This window comes from Daphnia magna, linkage group LG1, assembly GCF_020631705.1.
Source record: "Daphnia magna isolate NIES linkage group LG1, ASM2063170v1.1, whole genome shotgun sequence".
NCBI classification, from domain to species: domain Eukaryota; kingdom Metazoa; phylum Arthropoda; class Branchiopoda; order Diplostraca; family Daphniidae; genus Daphnia; species Daphnia magna.
In genome coordinates this window covers 18635609-18659777 of record NC_059182.1, presented here as the reverse complement: position 1 = coordinate 18659777, position 24169 = coordinate 18635609, and the positions used below count along the sequence as shown (strand labels likewise).

Genomic DNA, 24169 nt, shown 5'->3' with positions numbered 1-24169 from the left:
CTATACACTACAACAAAACAATACTAGCCTACACACACATACGTTGCGTTGCGTACTCTGGGAGCCATGATCCAATTCAATGCCCGCAATTCTTTTTCTAGATTAGATTTTATGTGCATACATTTTACAAAAACAATGATAAGCTGCGTATTTGGTTTTGTTTCCCGTGTTTTCCTTGTGGGGAGGTTGTCGTCTTCCACTCGTTTTCCCCCTGCTGTTGCGCATCCCCCGCCTTGATGAATGACCTAACGACTTCTTGTTCGTCGTCGTCTCCTTTTCCACCTCTTTTGTCCTTGTTTCTACACACACGCTCGCAGCATACTGATGCAATATAAGCTCATTTTGTGTCGTGCCTCTAAAGCTGTTTCTTTAGTCTGTCAATTCTTCGATTTTTTACAGCCGCTGGCAGTCACCCAGTTCTCTTAATTTAAACTGACTCAATATAAGAGAGAAAGTGCGACGTCGACGCATTTCCGGCATGGATATTAAATCCGAGGACATGCAGGAGACCGGCAACAGGCTTGCCATACATGAATATACAGCAACGCTCAGTTTATATCGTTGATCCGATAGGTGTCTAATTACGTCATTCCTCTAATTAACATCAGAAACTGTCTATCATTGCGGACACGTTAAACGAAAAGCAAAAATGAAACACCCTATTACGTATATACACCTCTCAGCGATGCTCTTAACAACCGCTCGAATCCCGACGCCACGGCCCTGATTAGATGATGGCAGCTTGGCATCAACAGCAAGCAAACGATTGTCGCCTTGTTTGGTCTATTATACATCCGACAAAGCCTATACTCTGCCTGGCATCACCTCTCCGTGTATGATAGCCCCAGTCTGCACGAGCCCATCAGTCAGCCCCTGCCCTGGCTATATACATGCACCCATCTCTGCCAATTGCTTTCGCTTGCGCTATAGTGAACTCGAACGATGAGGGAACGTCATGAAATGGATGGTGCATAATATATGGAGATTAAACGGCTATGCTCGTGTATGTATGTATGTAGACGATGGCTGGCGCTTCTGCGGATTTATATCAACGCGACTAAACGGAGTGAACGGTTGACGGCGCCGTGTTAAGGACGGCTTGCTATATACGCTGTGTGCGTTTTGCCTCTATAATATCACTCGGGAATATAAGAAAGCGTTCAGAATTAGATGAGCACAAGTCCCTGTAGTATACAGCGAGGGCCCCCCTCTTGGACGTGTATAATCCAAGTCATTACGGACGACATTGAGAAGCAACCGAGCGACAAATCGTTTCGATAATTTGATCCTCTCAAATCTTTTTTTTCTTTCTCTCTCTCTAGGCTTTCATTTGCTTTCCCTGTTGTATTGTGTATACATAAATATAGGGCCTGAATGTTTGGCCTACTGTGCATGAGCCTTTGGTTGTATATGTACGTATATATACAGGCCTGGCTTGAAATATAAACAGCACGTTCCATTCTATTCAGTTATACATCGTTTGCTAATTTTCTTATAGCTTTTTTATGAAATTATCTTGATTTTCTCTTGCACACGGAATCATCTACGTAGCCCTAAGGAGTATATAGGGTTGGAAGTATAAGAGGAAAAAGGCGACTTCCGCCGGTCCAGTGTCACATACGTATATAGATATAACTGCTCGGCATATAAGGATATATGGACTGTGAAGTTGGAGAAAGATGAACTAGGACAAATGTCAAGGGCCAACCGAGTAATAGAGTGGGTCAAGTCTATGGTATATATATCCTCTGCTCTACACATGAACTATAGCCTGACCACATTAGCTATTTACAGAGTAAAAGGATGAGTCTCTAATGTGTAGTGCTGCGCGTTTAAGGCCAAAACGAACAAAATGAGAGCTGCACTGGTTTCGGCAAATAGACTCAATCAGGGTAGGACTATATAGCTATATGCCTCTACACAGTTTGTCGGTGAGAATGAGCTGTTACTGTTTGAAAAGTGTTTCAAAGAGAGAGCCGGGCGGCCGCTTTGTCTTTCTTTTTTTTTTTTTGGTAGCCCGGTAATGAGGACAACTTAATGACTTGGTGTACATGCTGACATTGATATATCTCGTTTTCCAATTCGCCGCACCCGCTCCTATGCGATTGTGTGTGCTGCACCAGTGGCTCTTTTTTTTTTTTGCGTCCTCTTCGTGCATTGCTGGCTCACCGAGCCGCCACTTGGTGTGACTTGGTTCCACCACACCTCCCTCTACTCCACTTTCACAGCAAAGATCATCATGTTGCATTCTCTTCTTTTTTTCCACAAGTAACGTCACTTTGTTGGCAGCATATGTGTCCAACATCCCATCAACATACGTTGATGGGCCTCTTTGTGTGTACAGGAAAAACATCTTTCTCCTATACCGCATTTTAGTTTCCTTTCTCGGTATTCTTGCTCACGAAAAAAATGTCATTATCATCGTCGATTTTTTTTTGGTGTCTAATTGTTAATGGGACAACATCACGATTTCATCAGAGATTAAATTAATCAACGACATTGTTTGGCATATTTCTATTCAAAAATGCATCTCAATCAATCAGAGAGAACATCACATCTTTTCCAAGTCTGTTTTATGCAATTTAAAAGCTTGAAGACGTCGGCTGACTGAATGCTGATGTAAAGATCAAAAGACAAAGCCTGATCATCAATCCGCTATGACTTTCGAAATAAGCTTGGGTGATGCTGGAACAGTACAGAAATAGGCACTTGGTTGGGCCGTTAAAGTTTTAGAAAATGAACCAAACAACTTTGTCGTCAATTGAGGATTTTCTTGAAATGATTGTATGTTTGCCTATCTAAGAATATAAAGGATATGGAACAATTAGTAGAGCCCAATCAGGCCGCTCAACTGGATAACTCTCTAAATACGTTTTTCTTTCTGTATAGTTTTCATACGCCTCGCTTTACAACTTTTCGGCTTGAAATGCATATGCTTCCTAACTCTTCTTGTTCGTAATAATCATGTAAAGATAAATTATTCAAATGTAAAATTTTTACTCAATTTTCAGGGTTCTTGATTTGAGCTTTAAGAATCCCATTTAATGAGCAAATGCTAGTCTACGCTCTATAAGGGTGATAATAATGATAAACGTTTTTGTCTTCATTATTTAGCGCCTACCAATGTGCGTGTTCTCTTAATCATATACCCAATTTCTTAACGAGCACCTATAACCACTAATAAATTCTAGCGAAGGGGATCGGGAGCAAACACACACTCGAAAGTATTTTAAGGACTCATCAAAGAGGTAGCAGTAAGAAAATGAATGAGGACAAAGGGACTAATAAGTCAAATGATTGAAATAGAACTATACCTGTTTTAAATTGTATTCCCAGAATTAATTCTAATAGGAGTCTCAAAGAAGCATGCCTTTTATGAGCTCGGCCATGGTTGACAAGATTAGCTGCAGGTATACACGTATACGATGTAGGCTAACCATATTGCTGTTTCTTTACAAAACTTGGTTAGTCAACTTTTGATCAATCAGCATATTACGTCGTTCAACTTTCCAGCATCGTGCTGATCAAAACATGTCAAGAGTTAAACGGCCAATCTCATTTTCCAGCAGCCCCAGTCTTCTATAGCCCGTTTGGAAAACTAAGCCTTGCCCTTTATTTTACTCGCTTGTTCTGCAAAGTTGTTTTGCCTGTTAGTGGAGGAACCACCAGCTGTGCACCTTAATCCAAAAGACTGTTGATAAACCATTATCATGTCACGTATAGGTTCGTTATAGTCTTCCGCTACGGTTAAAGTTTTGTCTTTGGCAGTATATGCTCTCTGCGGAATAGGTCACTTTGCCCATTTGATTCCAATTCAGTTATCTTTATCCGAATGTCGTGTACTCGGATGAGGCCAAATCGAAGAGTTGGCCTCTACAATACCCTACCCAAGAGAGAACACACAAAACAAACAAGACATAGGCCTACTGATTGGCGTGATTCAAACGCTATATATTCCAGTCACCCTGTGTATTCCACGTATTCAAATTCTTACATAAAGGCTATCTATTATGAGTGAAAATTCGCCTTGTTGTTGGTTCTGATTCCTCGGAGAAATATGGGAAAGAGAAGAAACCAACAAAGTCAATATGTGTACTTTGAGATGATGTTTGAAAATCCGCAAAGATAAGGTTACATCAAGGACTCCTTATATACATTCCCGGAAAGGAAATTGCCGTAGCACACAAAAAGCAGTGAAGGTTTTTTCAATATATGCGCTGACATTTTCCAATTTCATTTGGCAAACGTCGAGACCATCGCATGTATACATAAACGTTTAACAATCTAGCGCTTCAGTATATTCTCCTCTATTCGTTACATCTTTCCTTGTACAATTGATCTCGTCTCCATTGAAGTGAACCATGAAAAAGTCGTGTCCGACCGACTAGAAAATTGTAGCAACATCATCGGTGGTACCAATAAGCCACGATACATTCATCTTCGTGCATGTATCGGTTGTCGTGTTTGAATTTCCCTCGCTCCTCCTCGGGGACGGTGGTGCTGAAGCGAATGCAACATCAAACAGAGCAAAAGGATGAATAGCAGCCTTCGAACACGGAATTCTCCACACTCCGAATAGTAATACGAAAAGAAAAAGAAAAAAATCTAAATAAATAAACTGCACGGCCTATTTGCATCGACTAATTGAGCCGTTTTCCACAGCGTATTATGGCTACGGCGGCACGCTTCTCCTGCGGTCCTCTATATAAGATTTTCAAAAGGTTTGTTTGTTCAACTATCGATTGATTGGATTATAGTCGGTTTATAGGCCCTAGGCCTAAAGGTCTGTGTGTTTATATAGGTTAGACCTATAGTGTGTGTAGCGCCGCGTTGTTGTGTTGAGTACAGGAATCAATGATGAATCCATGGCGGAGAAGAATGAGAACGAGCCGAGCCAACATTAGAGTTGTGCGTGAGGGGTGTCAAACTAAGGCCAATTCTCCGACGACGAAAGAAGAAAAAAATCACAGCCGAGGGGTTTCAATATTGTATTTTTATTTAGCTTATCACAGAGAAGCATACACACACGTGCATATCACACACCGCAAGTTCCCTTTTTTTTTTTCTTTCAGAGAACACGCGGCAGCTGCCACTGCTGTGCTACCCAGGGCTGTACGCAATGGTAGATGGGAGTTTTCTTTTCAAATGCAAATCGATGTGGTGCCCCTTTCGCAATCCGTTGATCGTCCGCTTCACCCCTCTCTTGGACCAATCGTTCAATTGTTCCAGTCGTAATCGGTCTGACTTTTACGGCAGCATTCGTCTAACCAAAAACTATATACTGGCATCAGTCTGATAATGGGCAGCGCTCAGAAGGTCAGGTCATCCAGCATCCGCTCTTTCTAGAATTCATTCAAAAGAACCCAGATTCCCATTTGGGCAAACACACACACACCCGGCCCATTTCTATCTCCACAATCCCCGCTTTCCATTCCTAGGTTTAATTGGCCAACAAATAGGAGGCGAATAGCCGAAGCAAATCGTCTGCGGAGTTTTCGTTCCGTCCACACAAAATGATTTTTTTTCCTCTTTTTTTTTTTTTTTTTTTTTACTGTGAACTTCTTGTTTGTTCTGGACATTTTTATTGTTTATTTTTGGTTTTGAAGGAGCAACATTGGCCACGCCTTTTCTTTGGATTGATTAATGGATGGTTCGTAATCAAGCCATCACACTCGCACACGTCTACGCACTAGGCCAACCCCTTTCCTCGAGTCGACAAGCCAAGAGTAAGGAGAAAAGGATGTCAAACACCGATTAAAGCAACACGCGATGGCACTATCCACGCGAGCGTACAAAATGAGATTTTAAAAAAAGAGTAGATTGACAAGTGTAATTGAATAGCAAATTAAAAACATCCAAAAAATGGAATCAATACCAAAATCGTTATATCAAGTTTGGACGTTGACGAATAAGAATACTTGGAGTAATACGTATAGTACAAATATAAAAGAATACACAAAGTGAAAGGAGCAAACGTAGTATAAGATATCAAAGTAGTTAACCAGCCGATCGTATTCTTCTCGACATACGTATGCCTGGCGCTGCTCAAATTGCCTTTAAATAGGTCTTCTCGGCCAGACATTTTTGGAGCGTAGAACCTCAATGCCCATAAGGAGCTCACTCACTTTGTCGGCCATGGGTTTGACGTGTGATTCGAACCACTCTTTGGTGGTATTCATGTCGTAAACAGCGGGGAAGGCGATCTCTGATTCGCGCTTCAATGCATCGAAACTGTTTTGTAGATAGCTGAGCTCAGTGCCGATGCCAGACAGGTGGGTTGGACTGGAAAATTGCTTGGCCAAATTATAATCGGTCAACCAACCTCGTACAACAGAGTCGTTGAGCACTTTAGCGTACTGTTCCATTACCTAGAAAACAATCACTTACTGTACTGTATATCATGGCTTTTAAATGTTTATGAATTGCAGTACCTGGCCGTAGTTTTGGATAACGCTAAACACTTCCCAACCGGGGAAATTGCAGCTGGGGTAGTAGGTGTCTTGCGACTGTTGGAAAATAAAACTTCCCGTGCATCCCAAATACTGAACAGCTTCTTGGTCTGCCAAATGTACATGATTCTCGCCGTACTGAAGCAAGAGTAAATCCACGGCGAGCGAAGGAAATGCTGCCGGCAGTAGTTCGCACGTGACTGCAAAGTGGTCGTACCTTCAAGGTGGACAATGTTGACAATCGAGTTATCCTGGAAAGAACGAAATTTGATGACAACAAATATATTGACTTACCGAGACCAGCCGGTAAGCATGATGCCTTTGAATTTGCTTAGATAGGGGGTGTCTCGATACTCGGCGATCAGACGTAGCCATGCACGGTGGTTCTCTACGTGGTACCGAACGCTGGTGATTTGCTGGTTTGAACCAGTGGCACCTTTAAATGCACTAGCTGCCCAAATGGCATCAAAAACGTTCAAATACTTGGTCCAGATATCGCGATCTAGTTCGAGTGTTGGCTTGTAGTTCCAAACAACGAGATCCACTAAGCTACCAATGCCAGACTGAACCAATTGAGGTTCGGTGAAGGAACGAAATTCGTCGTCCCACATCATGGGCCGCATACCCAATTTGCCATTTACAAATTTTGCAACTGCAGAGACATGATCTATAAAGAGATCTGAAGTCGACCACAGCTTGTTATTCATACGATCCTGGCAAGCCGTACATCGACCAATAAAGTAGACTTCATCGGCACCAATGTGAATCCTTTTGGACTCGGGGTGCAATTTGGCAACTTGTTGTAGCAATTGGAATAGTAAAGGCAGGGTTTCATTGTGAGTTGGACATATGGCCTGCACAAAAAAATATAAATGAGCTAAAGAAATTGTATGGGAATGAACACTACTTGTTGCCACGGTAGACACACACCTGAGGCTGATCTGGTACTTCTCGTAGGTGCATATGTTGTGGAAGTTTTAGGAGGAACTCTAGATGTCCAAAAGTTTGAATAAGTGGGATTACTTCCAAATGGTTTTCCTTTGCCAGTTGATTGATTTGCGAGACCATAGATGGGGTGTATGCATTAAGAGCAGGGGTGCTTTCAAGAGATGTGCCAGTATACGGAAACATGTCTTCATATTCAATCAAAATGCCAGTGGCCCCAAGTTTGGCTAGTAATGGAAACAGCTCTGAAAAATATGTTGGCTTAGGTGGTGATCCCTTTAAATCAATGTGAACTATCTTGCTCTTGAACAAGGGTTCATAGCTGCTTGTCTGTTCTGTTTCCATGTCACCATCCTCCATTCTGTTGGCAGCTTCAGAGCTAGAAGTTTGTGAGCAATCAAATTTGTGTTGACCTGTCTCAGCTGAAAGCGGACTTTTCATGTACCAACACAAAGTAACTAATACGAAGACTATTGTCACGAGCCATAAGAAACGTTTGGCACTCCACTGCGTACATAATTTGACTAGAACGGCCATGACAAGCAGCCGTATTTCAATACTTCGAGTATGAAAAATAAAGGAATTGACGCAAAACTCCAAGATAGACAACGACTTACATTATATTCTTAGACGTAAGTGAAATTCTGACGTCCACAGATTGTATCGGTTATAAAAGCAACTGCGTTCCGGCGTATCTCTCATTTCACGTCGGCAAACACTCAAAACAGACTGACTTGACTCTTGACACAAGAGCAGACGAAAAATAATTACGACGCTGGACGCTCTATTTTCAATTTCTGCCCGAGGCTACTGGGTTAACAATTGCTCAAGCTTGTTCCACTTTATTACAAATGCCCGGAAATTCACCTTTAGTTTATGTGAGTTTATTTTAAATTAAGTTCTTTAGGATGGCTTTTGGTTAACTCCTCGGTCGCAGCAAAAATATCCAAACATTCGCATGTTTGTTTTTCTGACGCGACCAAAAGACTCGGCTTCAATCTTCAGCCGCTAGAGGACAGTAAAGGAAAGTACGCGCATAAGGAGTTTAATTTGATCTTCGCTACATCCCAGAGGGACTATTCCGGCCCTCTGATTGGCTCTCTCCACCCTTACACCCTTCCATGTCTTTCTGGTGTCCGCTCCCACAGTTTCCTAATGTACACAGTGTGGTTTTCCGTGGGGCTGCCGCTTTGATTTGTTTGTTTCTTTCGTGTATTTTTATGATTTACATTTATTGTTTGCTCTTTATTAAGTTTTACAAATACAATATTTTTACTTACATTATAATTTTTTTATTTTATATAATAGATTGAATTAAGTACCGGTTTGTTTTTCTTAAATTAGTGTAAATTGTCATTCCATGGGCCTTGGGTTGGCGGTTCCAAAACCCGATCTTGTAATAATAGGGGAAACTATAAGTCCCAAACTTAAAAAAGTTATAGGAATGGATATATCTTGATAAGACCTGTCCATTTCTGCAAAAATATAGCTTAAAAAGTACTTATTGGAAGAGTAACCCGATTTGCTATTTTCCCGGTAGGTCGGTGCGATTGAGCGGGTATCCCGTAATCCCCACCCCCCAATAATACGTAATATTTAAATAATTTTTTAGGGGAAAACTATAAGACCAAAATTAATAAATTTTACAGAAATGGATAGCTCTTGATAAGGGCTATCCATTTCTGTAAAATAATTAAGATAATTTTCATAAACAAAAAAATTTTGGACGAGAAGTTTTTTTGTAGTTTTTGCGCTCTAGAGATATACTCGATCCTATAGATTTAAGTAACAATTTTCATTGTTTTTGAAACTTTTTAGTGTATGAATATTTTTTCATAAATTATAGAGAAATAGATAGCCCTTATCAAGAGCTATCCATTTATATAAAATTTATTAATTTTGGTCTTATAGTTTCCCCGCAAAAAATTATTTAAATTTCACGTATTAATGGGAGATGAGGGTTAACTTAGACCCGCTAAACTGCACCGACCTACCTGAAAAATGGGGAAGCGGTTTACTTCTCCAATGAGTTCTTTTTTAGCAATGTTTTTACAGAAGTTGATAGATCTTATCAAGATATATCCATTTCTATAATTTTCAAAACTTTTGGATTTATAGTTTTCCCGATTCTCCCAAAATTGGGTTTTGAAACCATTTTTCTCCGGCCCGCACCAACCCAGTTGCCCATGAGTTTCCCGATAGGGATTCTATCAAAACTCGCATTTCCCAACCCCCTGATACAGGCACCCTTACCCTTCTACAACGACTGGTGGATCGACCGACACTTTTTCTGAGACTTTACCCCAGAGATGGCGCTGATGGCGCGGCGATTTCAGGGGTGTCCGCACTAATCTTTCGTTCGTTTTTTTTTTTTTAGATGCTGTGCCGCTGAGATTGGTCTCCATTTGTAGAGGAAATAACGCAGCAGCTCCCGGTCGAGTCCCCGTTTTTATCGGCTGAACGACGAAGGAGTGTGGAGCAGTTTAGTCAGCCAACTCGAGTCGATTTCAAGGTCTCGTACGGATCCTTCATACGTTTTCTTATTTTAGATGCTGCGTCGCAAAACTTGACGTCGTGTTGTAGAGGAGATAACGCGGAGATTAACGGAGGGGTCCTGTCAATTATCGACTCAACAATAAAGGAATGCGGAGCAATCTAAGAGCGACTCGACATTTCTGGAGATTTTTTTTCAGAGAGATGGCGCGTCGGTCATGAAGATAGGGAAAAATCAGGCCGCGAAGTTATTTTTCAAGGCGAGGCTTTGTGCGTCGCCCGGCAACGGACAGGTTTTTTCACAGGCCGTGTGAGCTCCATTGTTTCGATCATGGTCGTCAACATAAAAAGGGGCAACTACGGAACGCCGTTTGATCCACTTTTTAATAGACAACTCTTTTTCGATAGTTGTCCGTTTATTTAGGAAATAAATAAAAAACTTGTACTGCCATGTAGCGATTTCGATAGACGACGCCTTCAAGGGAGGAGAAGTCTACAACATATTGAATTTATCGATCGATTGTTAGGCCGATTTCGATTATACCGTCTGATTTTTGGAGAATTTCAAGAGATGTCATTTTTGGCCGATTTTGACAAAAGTGGAAAGGCTATACCCTTCCCACTTTTTCATTTTTGACCAAATTTCAAATTTGGCTTAAAATACATGATTAAGATTCAGAATTGAATGAAAAACACGGAAATCAGGTTTATTTTTCTATTGGTCTTATAGTTTTTCATTTACATGTTAAAAACCATAAATGAAGTTGGTGCGCTAACAGCACTGTTTCGTTAATTTTTGAAACGGCTGGTTTAACGAGAAAACCAATAACTAAATCGAAATCAGCGTTCAATTTCGATTATTCCGTGTGATTTTTGGAGAATTTCAAGAGATGTCGTTTTTGGTAGATTTTGACAAAAGTGGGAAGGCTATACCCTTCCCACTTTTTCATTTTTGGCAAAATTTCAAATTTTGCTTAAAATACATGAATTCGAATTAAAATTGAATGAAAATCACGAAAATCAGGTTTATTTTCCTATTGGTCTTATAGTTTTTGATTTAATCCTTAAAAACCCTAAATTAAGTTGTTGCGCTAACAGCACTGTTTCGTTAATTTTTGAAACGGCTGGTTTAACGAGAAAACCAATAACTAAATCGAAATCAGCGTTCAATTTCGAATATTCCGTGTGATTTTTGGAGAATTTCAAGAGATGTCGTTTTTGGTAGATTTTGACAAAAGTGGGAAGGCTATACCCTTCCCACTTTTTCATTTTTGGCCAAATTTCAAACTTTGCTTAAAATACATGAATTCGAATCAAAATGGAATAAAAATCACGAAAATCAGGTTTATTTTCCTATTGGTCTTATAGTTTTTGATTTAATCCTTAAAAACCCTAAATTAAGTTGTTGCGCTAACAGCACTGTTTCGTTAATTTTTGAAACGGCTGGTTTAACGAGAAAACCAATAACTAAATCGAAATCAGCGTTCAATTTCGATTATTCCGTGAGATTTTTGGAGAATTTCAAGAGATGTCGTTTTTGGTAGATTTTGACAAAAGTGGGAAGGCTATACCCTTCCCACTTTTTCATTTTTGGCCAAATTTCAAATTTTGCTTAAATTACATGAATTCGAATTAAAATTGAATGAAAATCACGAAAATCAGGTTTATTTTCCTATTGGTCTTATAGTTTTTGATTTAATCCTTAAAAACCCTAAATTAAGTTGTTGCGCTAACAGCACTGTTTCGTTAATTTTTGAAACGGCTGGTTTAACGAGAAAACCAATAACTAAATCGAAATCAGCGTTCAATTTCGATTATTCTGTGTGATTTTTGGAGAATTTCAAGAGATGTCGTTTTTGGTAGATTTTGACAAAAGTGGGAAGGCTATACCCTTCCCACTTTTTCATTTTTGGCCAAATTTCAAATTTTGCTTAAAATACATAATTCGAATTAAAATTGAATGAAAATCACGAAAATCAGGTTTATTTTCCTATTGGTCTTATAGTTTTTGATTTAATCCTTAAAAACGCTAAATTAAGTTGTTGCGCTAACAGCACTGTTTCGTTAATTTTTGAAACGGCTGGTTTAACGTGAAAACCAATTTCTAAATCGAAATCAGCGTTCAATTTCGATTATTCCGTGTGATTTTTGGAGAATTTCAAGAGATGTCGTTTTTGGTAGATTTTGACAAAAGTGGGAAGGCTATACCCTTCCCATTTTTTCCTTTTTGGCCAAATTTCAAATTTTGCTTAAAATACATGAATTCGAATCAAAATGGAATGAAAATCACGAAAATCAGGTTTATTTTATTATTGGTCTTATAGTTTTTGATTTAATCCTTAAAAACCCTAAATTAAGTTGTTGCGCTAACAGCACTGTTTCGTTAATTTTTGAAACGGCTGGTTTAACGAGAAAACCAATAACTAAATCGAAATCAGCGTTCAATTTCGATTATTCCGTGTGATTTTTGGAGAATTTCAAGAGATGTCGTTTTTGGTAGATTTTGACAAAAGTGGGAAGGCTATACCCTTCCCACTTTTTCATTTTTGGCCAAATTTCAAATTTTGCTTAAAATACATAATTCGAATTAAAATTGAATGAAAATCACGAAAATCAGGTTTATTTTCCTATTGGTCTTATAGTTTTTGATTTAATCCTTAAAAACGCTAAATTAAGTTGTTGCGCTAACAGCACTGTTTCGTTAATTTTTGAAACGGCTGGTTTAACGTGAAAACCAATTTCTAAATCGAAATCAGCGTTCAATTTCGATTATTCCGTGTGATTTTTGGAGAATTTCAAGAGATGTCGTTTTTGGTAGATTTTGACAAAAGTGGGAAGGCTATACCCTTCCCATTTTTTCCTTTTTGGCCAAATTTCAAATTTTGCTTAAAATACATGAATTCGAATCAAAATGGAATGAAAATCACGAAAATCAGGTTTATTTTATTATTGGTCTTATAGTTTTTGATTTAATCCTTAAAAACCCTAAATTAAGTTGTTGCGCTAACAGCACTGTTTCGTTAATTTTTGAAACGGCTGGTTTAACGAGAAAACCAATAACTAAATCGAAATCAGCGTTCAATTTCGATTATTCCGTGTGATTTTTGGAGAATTTCAAGAGATGTCGTTTTTGGTAGATTTTGACAAAAGTGGGAAGGCTATACCCTTCCCACTTTTTCATTTTTGGCCAAATTTCAAATTTTGCTTAAAATACATGAATTCGAATTAAAATTAAATGAAAATCACGAAAATCAGGTTGATTTTCCTATTGGTCTTATAGTTTTTGATTTAATCCTTAAAAACCCTAAATTAAGTTGTTGCGCTAACAGCACTGTTTCGTTAATTTTTGAAACGGCTGGTTTAAAGAGAAAACCAATCACTAAATCGAAATCAGCGTTCAATTTCGATTATTCCGTGTGATTTTTGGAGAATTTCAAGAGATGTCGTTTTTGGTAGATTTTGACAAAAGTGGGAAGGCTATACCCTTCCCACTTTTTCATTTTTGGCCAAATTTCAAATTTTTTTTAAAATACATGAATTCGAATCAAAATGGAATGTAAATCACGAAAATCAGGTTTATTTTCCTATTGGTCTTATAGTTTTTTATTTAATCCTTAAAAACCCAAAATTAAGTTGTTGCGCTAACAGCACTGTTTCGTTTATTTTTGAAACGGCTGGTTTAACGAGAAAACCAATAACTAAATCGAAATCAGCGTTCAATTTCGATTATTCCGTGTGATTTTTGGAGAATTTCAAGAGATGCCGTTTTTGGTAGATTTTGACAAAAGTGGGAAGGCTATACCCTTCCCATTTTTTCCTTTTTGGCCAAATTTCAAATTTTGCTTAAAATACATGAATTCGAATCAAAATGAAATGAAAATCACGAAAATCAGGTTTATTTTCTTATTGGTCTTATAGTTTTTGATTTAATCCTTAAAAACCCTAAATTAAGTTGTTGCGCTAACAGCACTGTTTCGTTAATTTTTGAAACGGCTGGTTTAACGAGAAAACCAATAACTAAATCGAAATCAGCGTTCAATTTCGATTATTCCGTGTGATTTTTGGAGAATTTCAAGAGATGTCGTTTTTGGTAGATTTTGACAAAAGTGGGAAGGCTATACCCTTCCCACTTTTTCCTTTTTGGCCAAATTTCAAATTTTGCTTAAAATACATGAATTCGAATCAAAATGGAATGAAAATCACGAAAATCAGGTTTATTTTCCTATTGGTCTTATAGTTTTTGATTTAATCCTTAAAAACCCTAAATTAAGTTGTTGCGCTAACAGCACTGTTTCGTTAATTTTTGAAACGGCTGGTTTAACGAGAAAACCAATAACTAAATCGAAATCAGCGTTCAATTTCGATTATTCCGTGTGATTTTTGGAGAATTTCAAGAGATGCCGTTTTTGGTAGATTTTGACAAAAGTGGGAAGGCTATACCCTTCCCATTTTTTCCTTTTGGCCAAATTTCAAATTTTGCTTAAAATACATGAATTCGAATCAAAATGAAATGAAAATAAAAAATTAGGTTTATTTTCTTATTGGTCTTATAGTTTTTGATTTAATCCTTAAAAACCCTAAATTAAGTTGTTGCGCTAACAGCACTGTTTCGTTAATTTTTGAAACGGCTGGTTTAACGAGAAAACCAATAACTAAATCGAAATCAGCGTTCAATTTCGATTATTCCGTGTGATTTTTGGAGAATTTCAAGAGATGTCGTTTTTGGTAGATTTTGACAAAAGTGGGAAGGCTATACCCTTCCCACTTTTTCATTTTTGACCAAATTTCAAATTTTGCTTAAAATACATGAATTCGAATTAAAATTGAATGAAAATCACGAAAATCAGGTTTATTTTCCTATTGGTCTTATAGTTTTTGATTTAATCCTTAAAAACCCTAAATTAAGTTGTTGCGCTAACAGCACTGTTTCGTTTATTTTTGAAACGGCTGGTTTAACGAGAAAACCAATCACTAAATCGAAATCAGCGTTCAATTTCGATTATTCCGTGTGATTTTTGGAGAATTTCAAGAGATGTCGTTTTTTGTAGATTTTGACAAAAGTGGGAAGGCTATACCCTTCCCACTTTTTCCTTTTTGGCCAAATTTCAAATTTTGCTTAAAATACATGAATTCGAATCAAAATGGAATGAAAATCACGAAAATCAGGTTTATTTTCTTATTGGTCTTATAGTTTTTGATTTAATCCTTAAAAACCCTAAATTAAGTTGTTGCGCTAACAGCACTGTTTCGTTAATTTTTGAAACGGCTGGTTTAACGAGAAAACCAATCACTAAATCGAAATCAGCGTTCAATTTCGATTATTCCGTGTGATTTTTGGAGAATTTCAAGAGATGTCGTTTTTGGTAGATTTTGACAAAAGTGGGAAGGCTATACCCTTCCCCCTTTTTTATTTTTGGCCAAATTTCAAATTTCGCTTAAAATACATGAATTCGAATCAAAATGGAATGAAAATCACGAAAATCAGGTTTATTTTCCTATTGGTCTTATAGTTTTTGATTTAATCCTTAAAAACCCTAAATTAAGTTGTTGCGCTAACAGCACTGTTTCGTTAATTTTTGAAACGGCTGGTTTAACGAGAAAACCAATAACTAAATCGAAATCAGCGTTCAATTTCGATTATTCCGTGTGATTTTTGGAGAATTTCAAGAGATGCCGTTTTTGGTAGATTTTGACAAAAGTGGGAAGGCTATACCCTTCCCAATTTTTTCCTTTTTGGCCAAATTTCAAATTTTGCTTAAAATACATGAATTCGAATCAAAATGAAATGAAAATAAAAAATTAGGTTTATTTTCTTATTGGTCTTATAGTTTTTGATTTAATCCTTAAAAACCCTAAATTAAGTTGTTGCGCTAACAGCACTGTTTCGTTAATTTTTGAAACGGCTGGTTTAACGAGAAAACCAATAACTAAATCGAAATCAGCGTTCAATTTCGATTATTCCGTGTGATTTTTGGAGAATTTCAAGAGATGTCGTTTTTGGTAGATTTTGACAAAAGTGGGAAGGCTATACCCTTCCCCCTTTTTTATTTTTGGCCAAATTTCAAATTTCGCTTAAAATACATGAATTCGAATCAAAATGGAATGAAAATCACGAAAATCAGGTTTATTTTCCTATTGGTCTTATAGTTTTTGATTTAATCCTTAAAAACCCTAAATTAAGTTGTTGCGCTAACAGCACTGTTTCGTTTATTTTTGAAACGGCTGGTTTAACGAGAAAACCAATCACTAAATCGAAATCAGCGTTCAATTTCGATTATTCCGTGTGATTTTTGGAGAATTTCAAGAGATGTCGTTTTTTGTAGATTTTGACAAAAGTGGGAAGGCTATACCCTTCCCACTTTTTCCTTTTTGGCCAAATTTCAAATTTTGCTTAAAATACATGAATTCGAATCAAAATGGAATGAAAATCACGAAAATCAGGTTTATTTTCTTATTGGTCTTATAGTTTTTGATTTAATCCTTAAAAACCCTAAATTAAGTTGTTGCGCTAACAGCACTGTTTCGTTAATTTTTGAAACGGCTGGTTTAACGAGAAAACCAATCACTAAATCGAAATCAGCGTTCAATTTCGATTATTCCGTGTGATTTTTGGAGAATTTCAAGAGATGTCGTTTTTGGTAGATTTTGACAAAAGTGGGAAGGCTATACCCTTCCCCTTTTTTATTTTTGGCCAAATTTCAAATTTCGCTTAAAATACATGAATTCGAATCAAAATGGAATGAAAATCACGAAAATCAGGTTTATTTTCCTATTGGTCTTATAGTTTTTTTGATTTAATCCTTAAAAACCCTAAATTAAGTTGTTGCGCTAACAGCACTGTTTCGTTAATTTTTGAAACGGCTGGTTTAACGAGAAAACCAATAACTAAATCGAAATCAGCGTTCAATTTCGATTATTCCGTGTGATTTTTGGAGAATTTCAAGAGATGCCGTTTTTGGTAGATTTTGACAAAAGTGGGAAGGCTATACCCTTCCCAATTTTTTTCCTTTTGGCCAAATTTCAAATTTTGCTTAAAATACATGAATTCGAATCAAAATGAAATGAAAATAAAAAATTAGGTTTATTTTCTTATTGGTCTTATAGTTTTTGATTTAATCCTTAAAAACCCTAAATTAAGTTGTTGCGCTAACAGCACTGTTTCGTTAATTTTTGAAACGGCTGGTTTAACGAGAAAACCAATAACTAAATCGAAATCAGCGTTCAATTTCGATTATTCCGTGTGATTTTTGGAGAATTTCAAGAGATGTCGTTTTTGGTAGATTTTGACAAAAGTGGGAAGGCTATACCCTTCCCCCTTTTTTATTTTTGGCCAAATTTCAAATTTCGCTTAAAATACATGAATTCGAATCAAAATGGAATGAAAATCACGAAAATCAGGTTTATTTTCCTATTGGTCTTATAGTTTTTGATTTAATCCTTAAAAACCCTAAATTAAGTTGTTGCGCTAACAGCACTGTTTCGTTAATTTTTGAAACGGCTGGTTTAACGAGAAAACCAATAACTAAATCGAAATCAGCGTTCAATTTCGATTATTCCGTGTGATTTTTGGAGAATTTCAAGAGATGCCGTTTTTGGTAGATTTTGACAAAAGTGGGAAGGCTATACCCTTCCCATTTTTTCCTTTTTGGCCAAATTTCAAATTTTGCTTAAAATACATGAATTCGAATCAAAATGAAATGAAAATAAAAAATTAGGTTTATTTTCTTATTGGTCTTATAGTTTTTGATTTAATCCTTAAAAACCCTAAATTAAGTTGTTGCGCTAACAGCACTGTTTCGTTAATTTTTGAAACGGCTGGTTTAACGAGAAAACCAATAACTAAATCGAAATCAGCGTTCAATTTCGATTATTCCGTGTGATTTTTGGAGAATTTCAAGAGATGTCGTTTTTGGTAGATTTTGTAAAGAATCGAGATCTCTGACAACAGAGAAACGATGTCTTCGACTTTCTAAAAAGTCACCCCTCTGGCGCCCCAAGCAATACGGGGAGTTGACCGTTGCGGGAAAAACCCCCCTTGTTCTCGAACAAAGAAGAAGGTCAAGTTGACCGTTGGAAAGGACGCTACCACGACCCCCACGCCAACCAAGGAAAAAATGCTTCCTCAAGACCTAATAAATAGAACTAGATTTAGCTCGCCCCTCCAGTCTTCTGTTAGCATTCTCGCTAGTTATTCCTGTCTGTCCCGGCCTGTTCCAGCCCTACTGTGCCTACAAAATACAACATGCGGTAAAGTCAAACAAAGATTCTCTATTTACATTAAATTCTTGTGATAGTTTGCACGCTCCACGCGCGTGTAAACCATTACATTGGTGGCAGCGACTATCATACTCGTGTGTCTTATCCTTCAAATTGCTGCATGATTTATTTTGGCTCCAGGACCCCCGTGTGGTCATTTCCGGATGAGTTTTACATTATACGTTTAACGTCATTCCGAAGCGGCTGTCGAAAGATTTAGCGATCGTATGTACACGGCGTGGATCTTGTCAGTCGGGTTAGGGATTGATTCTCAGTATATTGCTGGCTTTCAGTGACATACGCGAGAGTAAATCAAAAACTTTCTTAATGGCTATGCCGGCAAGAAAGCAACTTTAACCACCCTCCAATCGTGAAAAGGGGTATAATGCGCCACGCACACACGTTGTATAGCAGTTCTGTTGGTCTTCAGCTAACTCTGCCATTTTTTGTATAACCTGTATAGCAGTTCTGTTGGTCTTCAGCTAACTCTGCCATTTTTTGTATAACCTGTATAGCAGTTCTGTTGGTCTTCAGCTAACTCTGCCATTTTTTGGATAACCTGTATAGCAGTTCTGTTGGTCTTCAGCTAACTCTGCCATTTTTTGTATAACTTAGATAGCAGTTTTGTTGGTCTTCAGCCAACTCTGCCATTTTTTTTCTCCATCCATTTTTTTCCTCCCTCTGCAAAGCATCGCCGCCATTTTTTTTCGGTGATGCGCTTTACGACCAACGAAAACCCCTCGTCAACGAATGACCAATGCAAAGCCAGTAATTCTAAGGCGAAATCAGACAAGCCGGGAATTATTTTTTTTTCAACTCACCGAGAAGGTCTATTTTAATTGTTCTCCCAAAACAGCTGGCTCTGCCAATTGTTAGGTCGAAGTTGATTTCCTCCTTACGTTAACTGTCTTTTTTTTTCTCCCCATCCATTTTTTTCGCTCTCTGCAAAGCATCGCCGCCATTTTCTTTTTTCGGTGATGCGCTTTACGACCACCGAAATCCCCTCGTCAACGAATGATCAATGCAAAGCCAGTAATTCTAAGGCGAAATCAGACAAGCCGGGAATTCTTTTTTTCCAACTCACCGAGAAGGACTTTTTAATTTGTTCTCCCAAAACAGCTGGCTCTGCCAATTGTTAGGTCGAATTTGATTTCCTCCTTACGTTAACTGTTTTTTCCCCCATCCATTTTTCTCTCTCTGCAAAGCATCGCCGCCATTTTCTTTTTTCGGTGATGCGCTTTACGACCACCGAAAACCCCTCGCCAACGAATGACCAATGCAAAGCCAGTAATTCCAAGGTGAAATTAGACAAGCCGGGAATTCCTTTTTTCAACTCACTGAGAAGGTCAATTTTAATTGTTCTTCCAAAACAGCTGGCTCTGCCAATTGTTAAGTCGAGTTTGATTCCGCCTTACGTTAACTGATTCTTTCCTCCACCCATATTTTTTCTTCTTCTTTGCAAGCATCATCACCACCATTCTATTTTTACGGGATGCGATTTACGACCCCAGAAAACCCCTCGGCAACAAATGCCAATGCAGCGTCAGTAACTTTAAACCGAAGTCAGACAAGCCGGTTTCTTTTTTGAAACCCACTTGGAAAGCCCAATTGAATTTTCTCCCCAAATCAGCTGACCCCGCCAATAGTTAGTGCACAGTTTCATTACCTTCTTATCTATCGTCACCCCCACAGTTTTACAGCCTTGTTCAGCATAACGGTAATTTTTTTTCCCCCTTTACGATATTTTTTGGGGTGATACAATTTGCACCACCTGGATCGAATGCGTGCACCGTCCCGACCGCAGAAAACCACTCGCCAACTAATGGCCCACGCAACGCCAGTAGCCCCTAAAGCAAAATTAGGCAAGCCTAGCTTTTTCAACACACTCGGGAAGTCTATCTTGACCACTTTCTCTCCGAAATCAGCGGAACGACGCCAGCCCGTCGTTGACGACGACTGTTACTCAGACGACGACTATTACGAAGACGAGAACGACTACCTTGTCGAGCCTAAACCTCTGCCCGGAAATTTCTCGTTCGAAGAAACCCGTGCAGCATTTTTAAGTAAAGGAAAAGGTTTACATAGCCCGTCCAATCCAATCCGAAACTTGATCGGGGAAACGTCCAGTCAGCGTCAAGACGATAGGGCCCACGCCGTCAGCAAATCCCTACCTAGGACACCGGTCACCCATACTCGCCTTTATCCCGAATTAAACGCTGACGTGGAAGACGTTGAACTTCGCACCGAAGAGGCACCTGAGCAGTCGGGTCCGGGTCTAACGGTGCGGAAAAATCGCAACATCCGAGTAAAGGGCCAGCCGCCGACCCGAGTCAGTGAACGTAATCGAAACAAAGCTTTCCAGCCCCTTGTGCCAGAAACGATTAAACCTGTCGAGTCCACTCTGATTGACGACATCTATCTCAAACTCGAAAGCGATCCCGAGTCAGCAGAAGAGAACGACGATTTCAGCAGCGTGAAGTCTCATAACGATTTAGAAGTCGAGCAAGACCTTGAACGCACCAGAGAACGTGTCGAGGAAGATTTAAGAGGGAAAGAGAAAGTAAAAACGCCGGCCGACGACCAGTCACTCCCACCCCTTAAATATTCTTCGACGCCTATTAGCAGATATCAGAATTATTATACAGACCAATCACAACAAACGACAGAGAAACTAGCTCCTACTAATCAAGCAGGAACACAGACGATCCCCCCTTCAACCCGATTGGTGGGAACGCAGACGCCTCACCCGTGCACTCGACAAGTAAAAACTCAAACGACCCTTCCCCCCTTCGAAAAACCCCAGCCGTCCTCGTCAAAACAAATAGAAACAAAGTTCACACCGTACAAAAGCGTAAATTTCAAATTGACCCCTTCTCAGCAAACGATCGACACGAACCCACCTAGACCAACGATGGCGCATCCAAACCCATATGAGACTTTGTACAAATGTCTGCGGGAGACAGGGGCGTCAAGAGAAGAAGCCGCAGCAGGAGCGAAAGCCGCCTTGGCATTGACAAAAACAGCTTGTGGCGCGAGCGAGTTCCGCGCGGTAGATATAGTCGAAAAAGAGGTCAACTACTCCACTGCTACGAACCAGAGCTATTACAATAGTCAAAAGTTATTGCAGAACCAGCAACAACAAACGATAGCGTTATTAGCTCAGGTACCCGCTTTCAATGGAATGGGGTCAACCAAATTTGAGGACTGGATACAACATTTTGAAAGGGTAGTCGACACTGCTGATTTTGAAGAAGGGAGAAAAATAAAACTTTTAGGCTCAAAGCTTTTTGGGTCTGCAGGGGACTGTATTACAACCTTCCAGCTAAACTATCCAAGGGAAGCAAAATCATTCGTTAAGGTTAAACAGAATCTCCATGAACGCTTCCACGGAGGGGATAACAGAAAAATGTACTTTACAGAGTTTAAAAATTGCATCCGTAATTCTGGGGAATCTATCAGGGACTACGCTTGCCGGTTACAGAAGCTTTACTCGTTTGCCTACCCAACGGAAGTAGGAAAGACAATTGATGCAGATGTCCTCAAATTAAGAGAGACTATGTTAATGGATGGCTTTCTGGGAGGGTTAAAATCCAACCTACGCGAAAGAATGAGTTTTAAAGACTATAGGAACTTAAATGACCTGGTAAAAGCAACAGAGAAATGTGCAGCTATCTTAAATGAAGCCAAACTAGAGAAACGGAGCGTCGAATTTGTCAACGCCGTTTCGGCAAATGCTAATGCCCAGGAATTGAGGGAAACAAAAAACGAGATCTTAGAACTAAAATCAGTCATTGAGCAGCTTTCGCAGAAAATGAGAGCCACCCAACTTACAGATAAGAGTCACGAGTCAATCAATGCCGTCGCCACGGGCCATAACGCACAATTAGCAGAAAGCAAACAGGAAATAGAGGAATTGAAAAACCTTTTGAAGGCTAGTAATAAGAGTTATAGCGATATGATGAAACAGTCCAGAGACTCAGAGAAAATGATGAGAAATCTGCAGCTCCAGGTCGCCGGTATGAGCCAAGCGATCCCCCAGGCTCAACCAATGAGACAGTATCAACAAAATCACAGTGGCCTGGTTACAGACAATAGTACTCGGGCTCCGCATCAACCGCCAGTACATCGTAATCCACCACCATTTTACAAGGATAATCACAATAATCCGGTTAATGGACCCCCCACAGAGGAGAGCGGTATTGTGCTTATTGCGCAAATAACGGCAGGAACCCAACAACTCACAACACTGACAAGTGTGGGTGGGGACCAAACGGGCCAACCTGCTTCAAATGCCACCAAGGTGGGCACATTGCGCGTGATTGCCCATCCGCACCACTTCGTTCCGACGCCCGATATGCGTCGCCAGCTCAGAATCCTGGTCAGCTCAACCCCTGGAATCAGGAAAACTAGAAGCCACCAATTGTAACGTGGGGCAAAACGGTGGGCCTTGTCCTAAACCCCGGCAGATTATTAATCAAGTAATAGAAACCAGAAAAAATAAAATACCACGGCTTCCCATCCAAGTTGGAAATGAGAAATTCAAGGGCCTTTTAGATAGTGGGGCGGGTAGAAGTTTAATTAAGACAGAAGTTTTTAACAGATTGAAGGAAGGTGTAATGAAGTTTACTGCTGACGTTCCGGTCGATTTATACGGTGTAGAGAACACCAGACTAGTTACAAGAGGGCTAGTGACCCTACAAGTTCAAGTTTTAGGCGATAATCTTCTGCAGGATTTTATCGTCGTTGATAGCATCAGCGAGGAGTGTATCTTAGGTTTAGATGCACTGTACGAGCACAAGTTCATCATTGATGGTAGCGAAAGGAGAATTTACCGAGTCAAACAAACCTTGAAACCGGACTCCTCGCCCACCATCGTAGCAAGAGAGAAGATCACGATCAAGCCCTTTAGTGCCACTGTCGTTGAATCGGAAGGGAATGGGGGTAAGCTACCTCCCAATCTTGCGTTTTTTTTCACAGAGGACCGGGACTGAACAGCGGATTACGAGTTGATCCTTTCATCAATAAAAGTAGTGAGGAGGCCGTTTTTACAATAGCGTTAGTTAATGAAACGAATAAACCCATCTCCCTGCCAAGGTATGAAATAATTGGAACGTTAGGATTTTGCCGGATAGAAAAAGATAATATCAATTATTGTGCTGAGCGCGAGCTGTCGTCCAGTGCTGTAGATTTTGACAACAATTTGCCACCTGATATGTCAGGAGTAGATAGAACCAGCATTACAAATTTTTTAATCGATAGAAAATCAATATTTGCCTCCACTACAGGAGAATTAGGGAAAACGGGGCTAGTAAAGCATCACATTAATACGGAAGGACAAGGACCCATTAGATTACGCCCCTATCGGATACACCAAAACGTAAAACCAGAGCTTGACAGTATTTTGCAGGAATTATTAGTTAACAAGATAATAAGGCCGTCCGTATCTCCATGGGCGGCCCCCGTAGTATTAGTAAAAAAGAAAAACGGAGGAATCCGACTCTGTATGGATTATAGGAAACTCAATGGTATAACAAAAAAAGATTCCTTTCCCTTACCTAGAATAGACGATGTTCTAGACTTACTCCACGGGCAAAAGTATTTCACTACCTTAGATTTAGCTTCAGGCTATTGGCAGATAGAAATGGACGACAGCTCCAAAGAAAAGACAGCGTTCATAGTGGATAACAATCTGTACGAATGGAATAGGTTGTCGTTCGGGTTGACTAATGCACCTGGCACATTTCAACGGTTAATGAATTATGTTTTACGTTCCGTCATCGGGAAAATATGTTTAGTTTATCTCGATGACATTATAGTCTTCTCAAAATCGAAAGAAGAACATTTAGTAAATTTAGGACGCATCTTCAACCTTTTTAAAAGAAGCCGATTTAAAACTCGGCCTCTCAAAATGCAAATTCATGTGTGAATCAGTGCAATATCTAGGGCATGTGATTTCAGCCAATGGAATCGCCCCGGACCCAGAGAAAATTACACTGTTGAAAAATTATAAAAGGCCGACAACCATT

The 24169-nt window shown here is 39.2% G+C and overlaps 2 protein-coding genes across 2 annotated transcripts; one reads left to right on the top strand and one right to left on the bottom strand.

Moving 5' to 3' along the window:
• Window positions 1-5815: 5815 nt before the first annotated feature.
• LOC116933234 (hexosaminidase D) lies at window positions 5816-8135 on the bottom strand. The gene is made up of 4 exons (XM_032941064.2): window positions 7380-8135; window positions 6744-7303; window positions 6432-6666; window positions 5816-6368 (listed from the first exon to the last, which is right to left on the bottom strand). The coding sequence occupies exons 1-4, from the start codon at window positions 7929-7931 to the stop codon at window positions 6057-6059; spliced, it is 1659 nt and encodes a 552-aa protein (XP_032796955.1). The 5' UTR covers window positions 7932-8135; the 3' UTR covers window positions 5816-6056.
• A 12704-nt stretch (window positions 8136-20839) lies between these two features.
• LOC123470780 lies at window positions 20840-22687 on the top strand. Its single transcript, XM_045171602.1, is given in 2 exon segments — window positions 20840-22324; window positions 22327-22687. Coding segments are annotated over 2 exon segments (1497 nt in total). The 5' UTR covers window positions 20840-21054; the 3' UTR covers window positions 22554-22687.
• The last annotated feature ends 1482 nt before the right edge of the window (window positions 22688-24169 follow it).

Bases quoted from the DNA above. Each gene is read 5' to 3' on its own strand.
- LOC116933234 (XM_032941064.2), bottom strand. From the start codon at position 7,931: ATGGCCGTTCTAGTCAAATTATGTACGCAGTGGAGTGCCAAACGTTTC. The intron at 6,667-6,743 runs GTAAGTCAATAT...TCCACCTTGAAG, and splicing joins ATGCTTACCGGCTGGTCTCG to GTACGACCACTTTGCAGTCA. The intron at 6,369-6,431 runs GTACTGCAATTC...ATTGTTTTCTAG, and splicing joins TTATCCAAAACTACGGCCAG to GTAATGGAACAGTACGCTAA.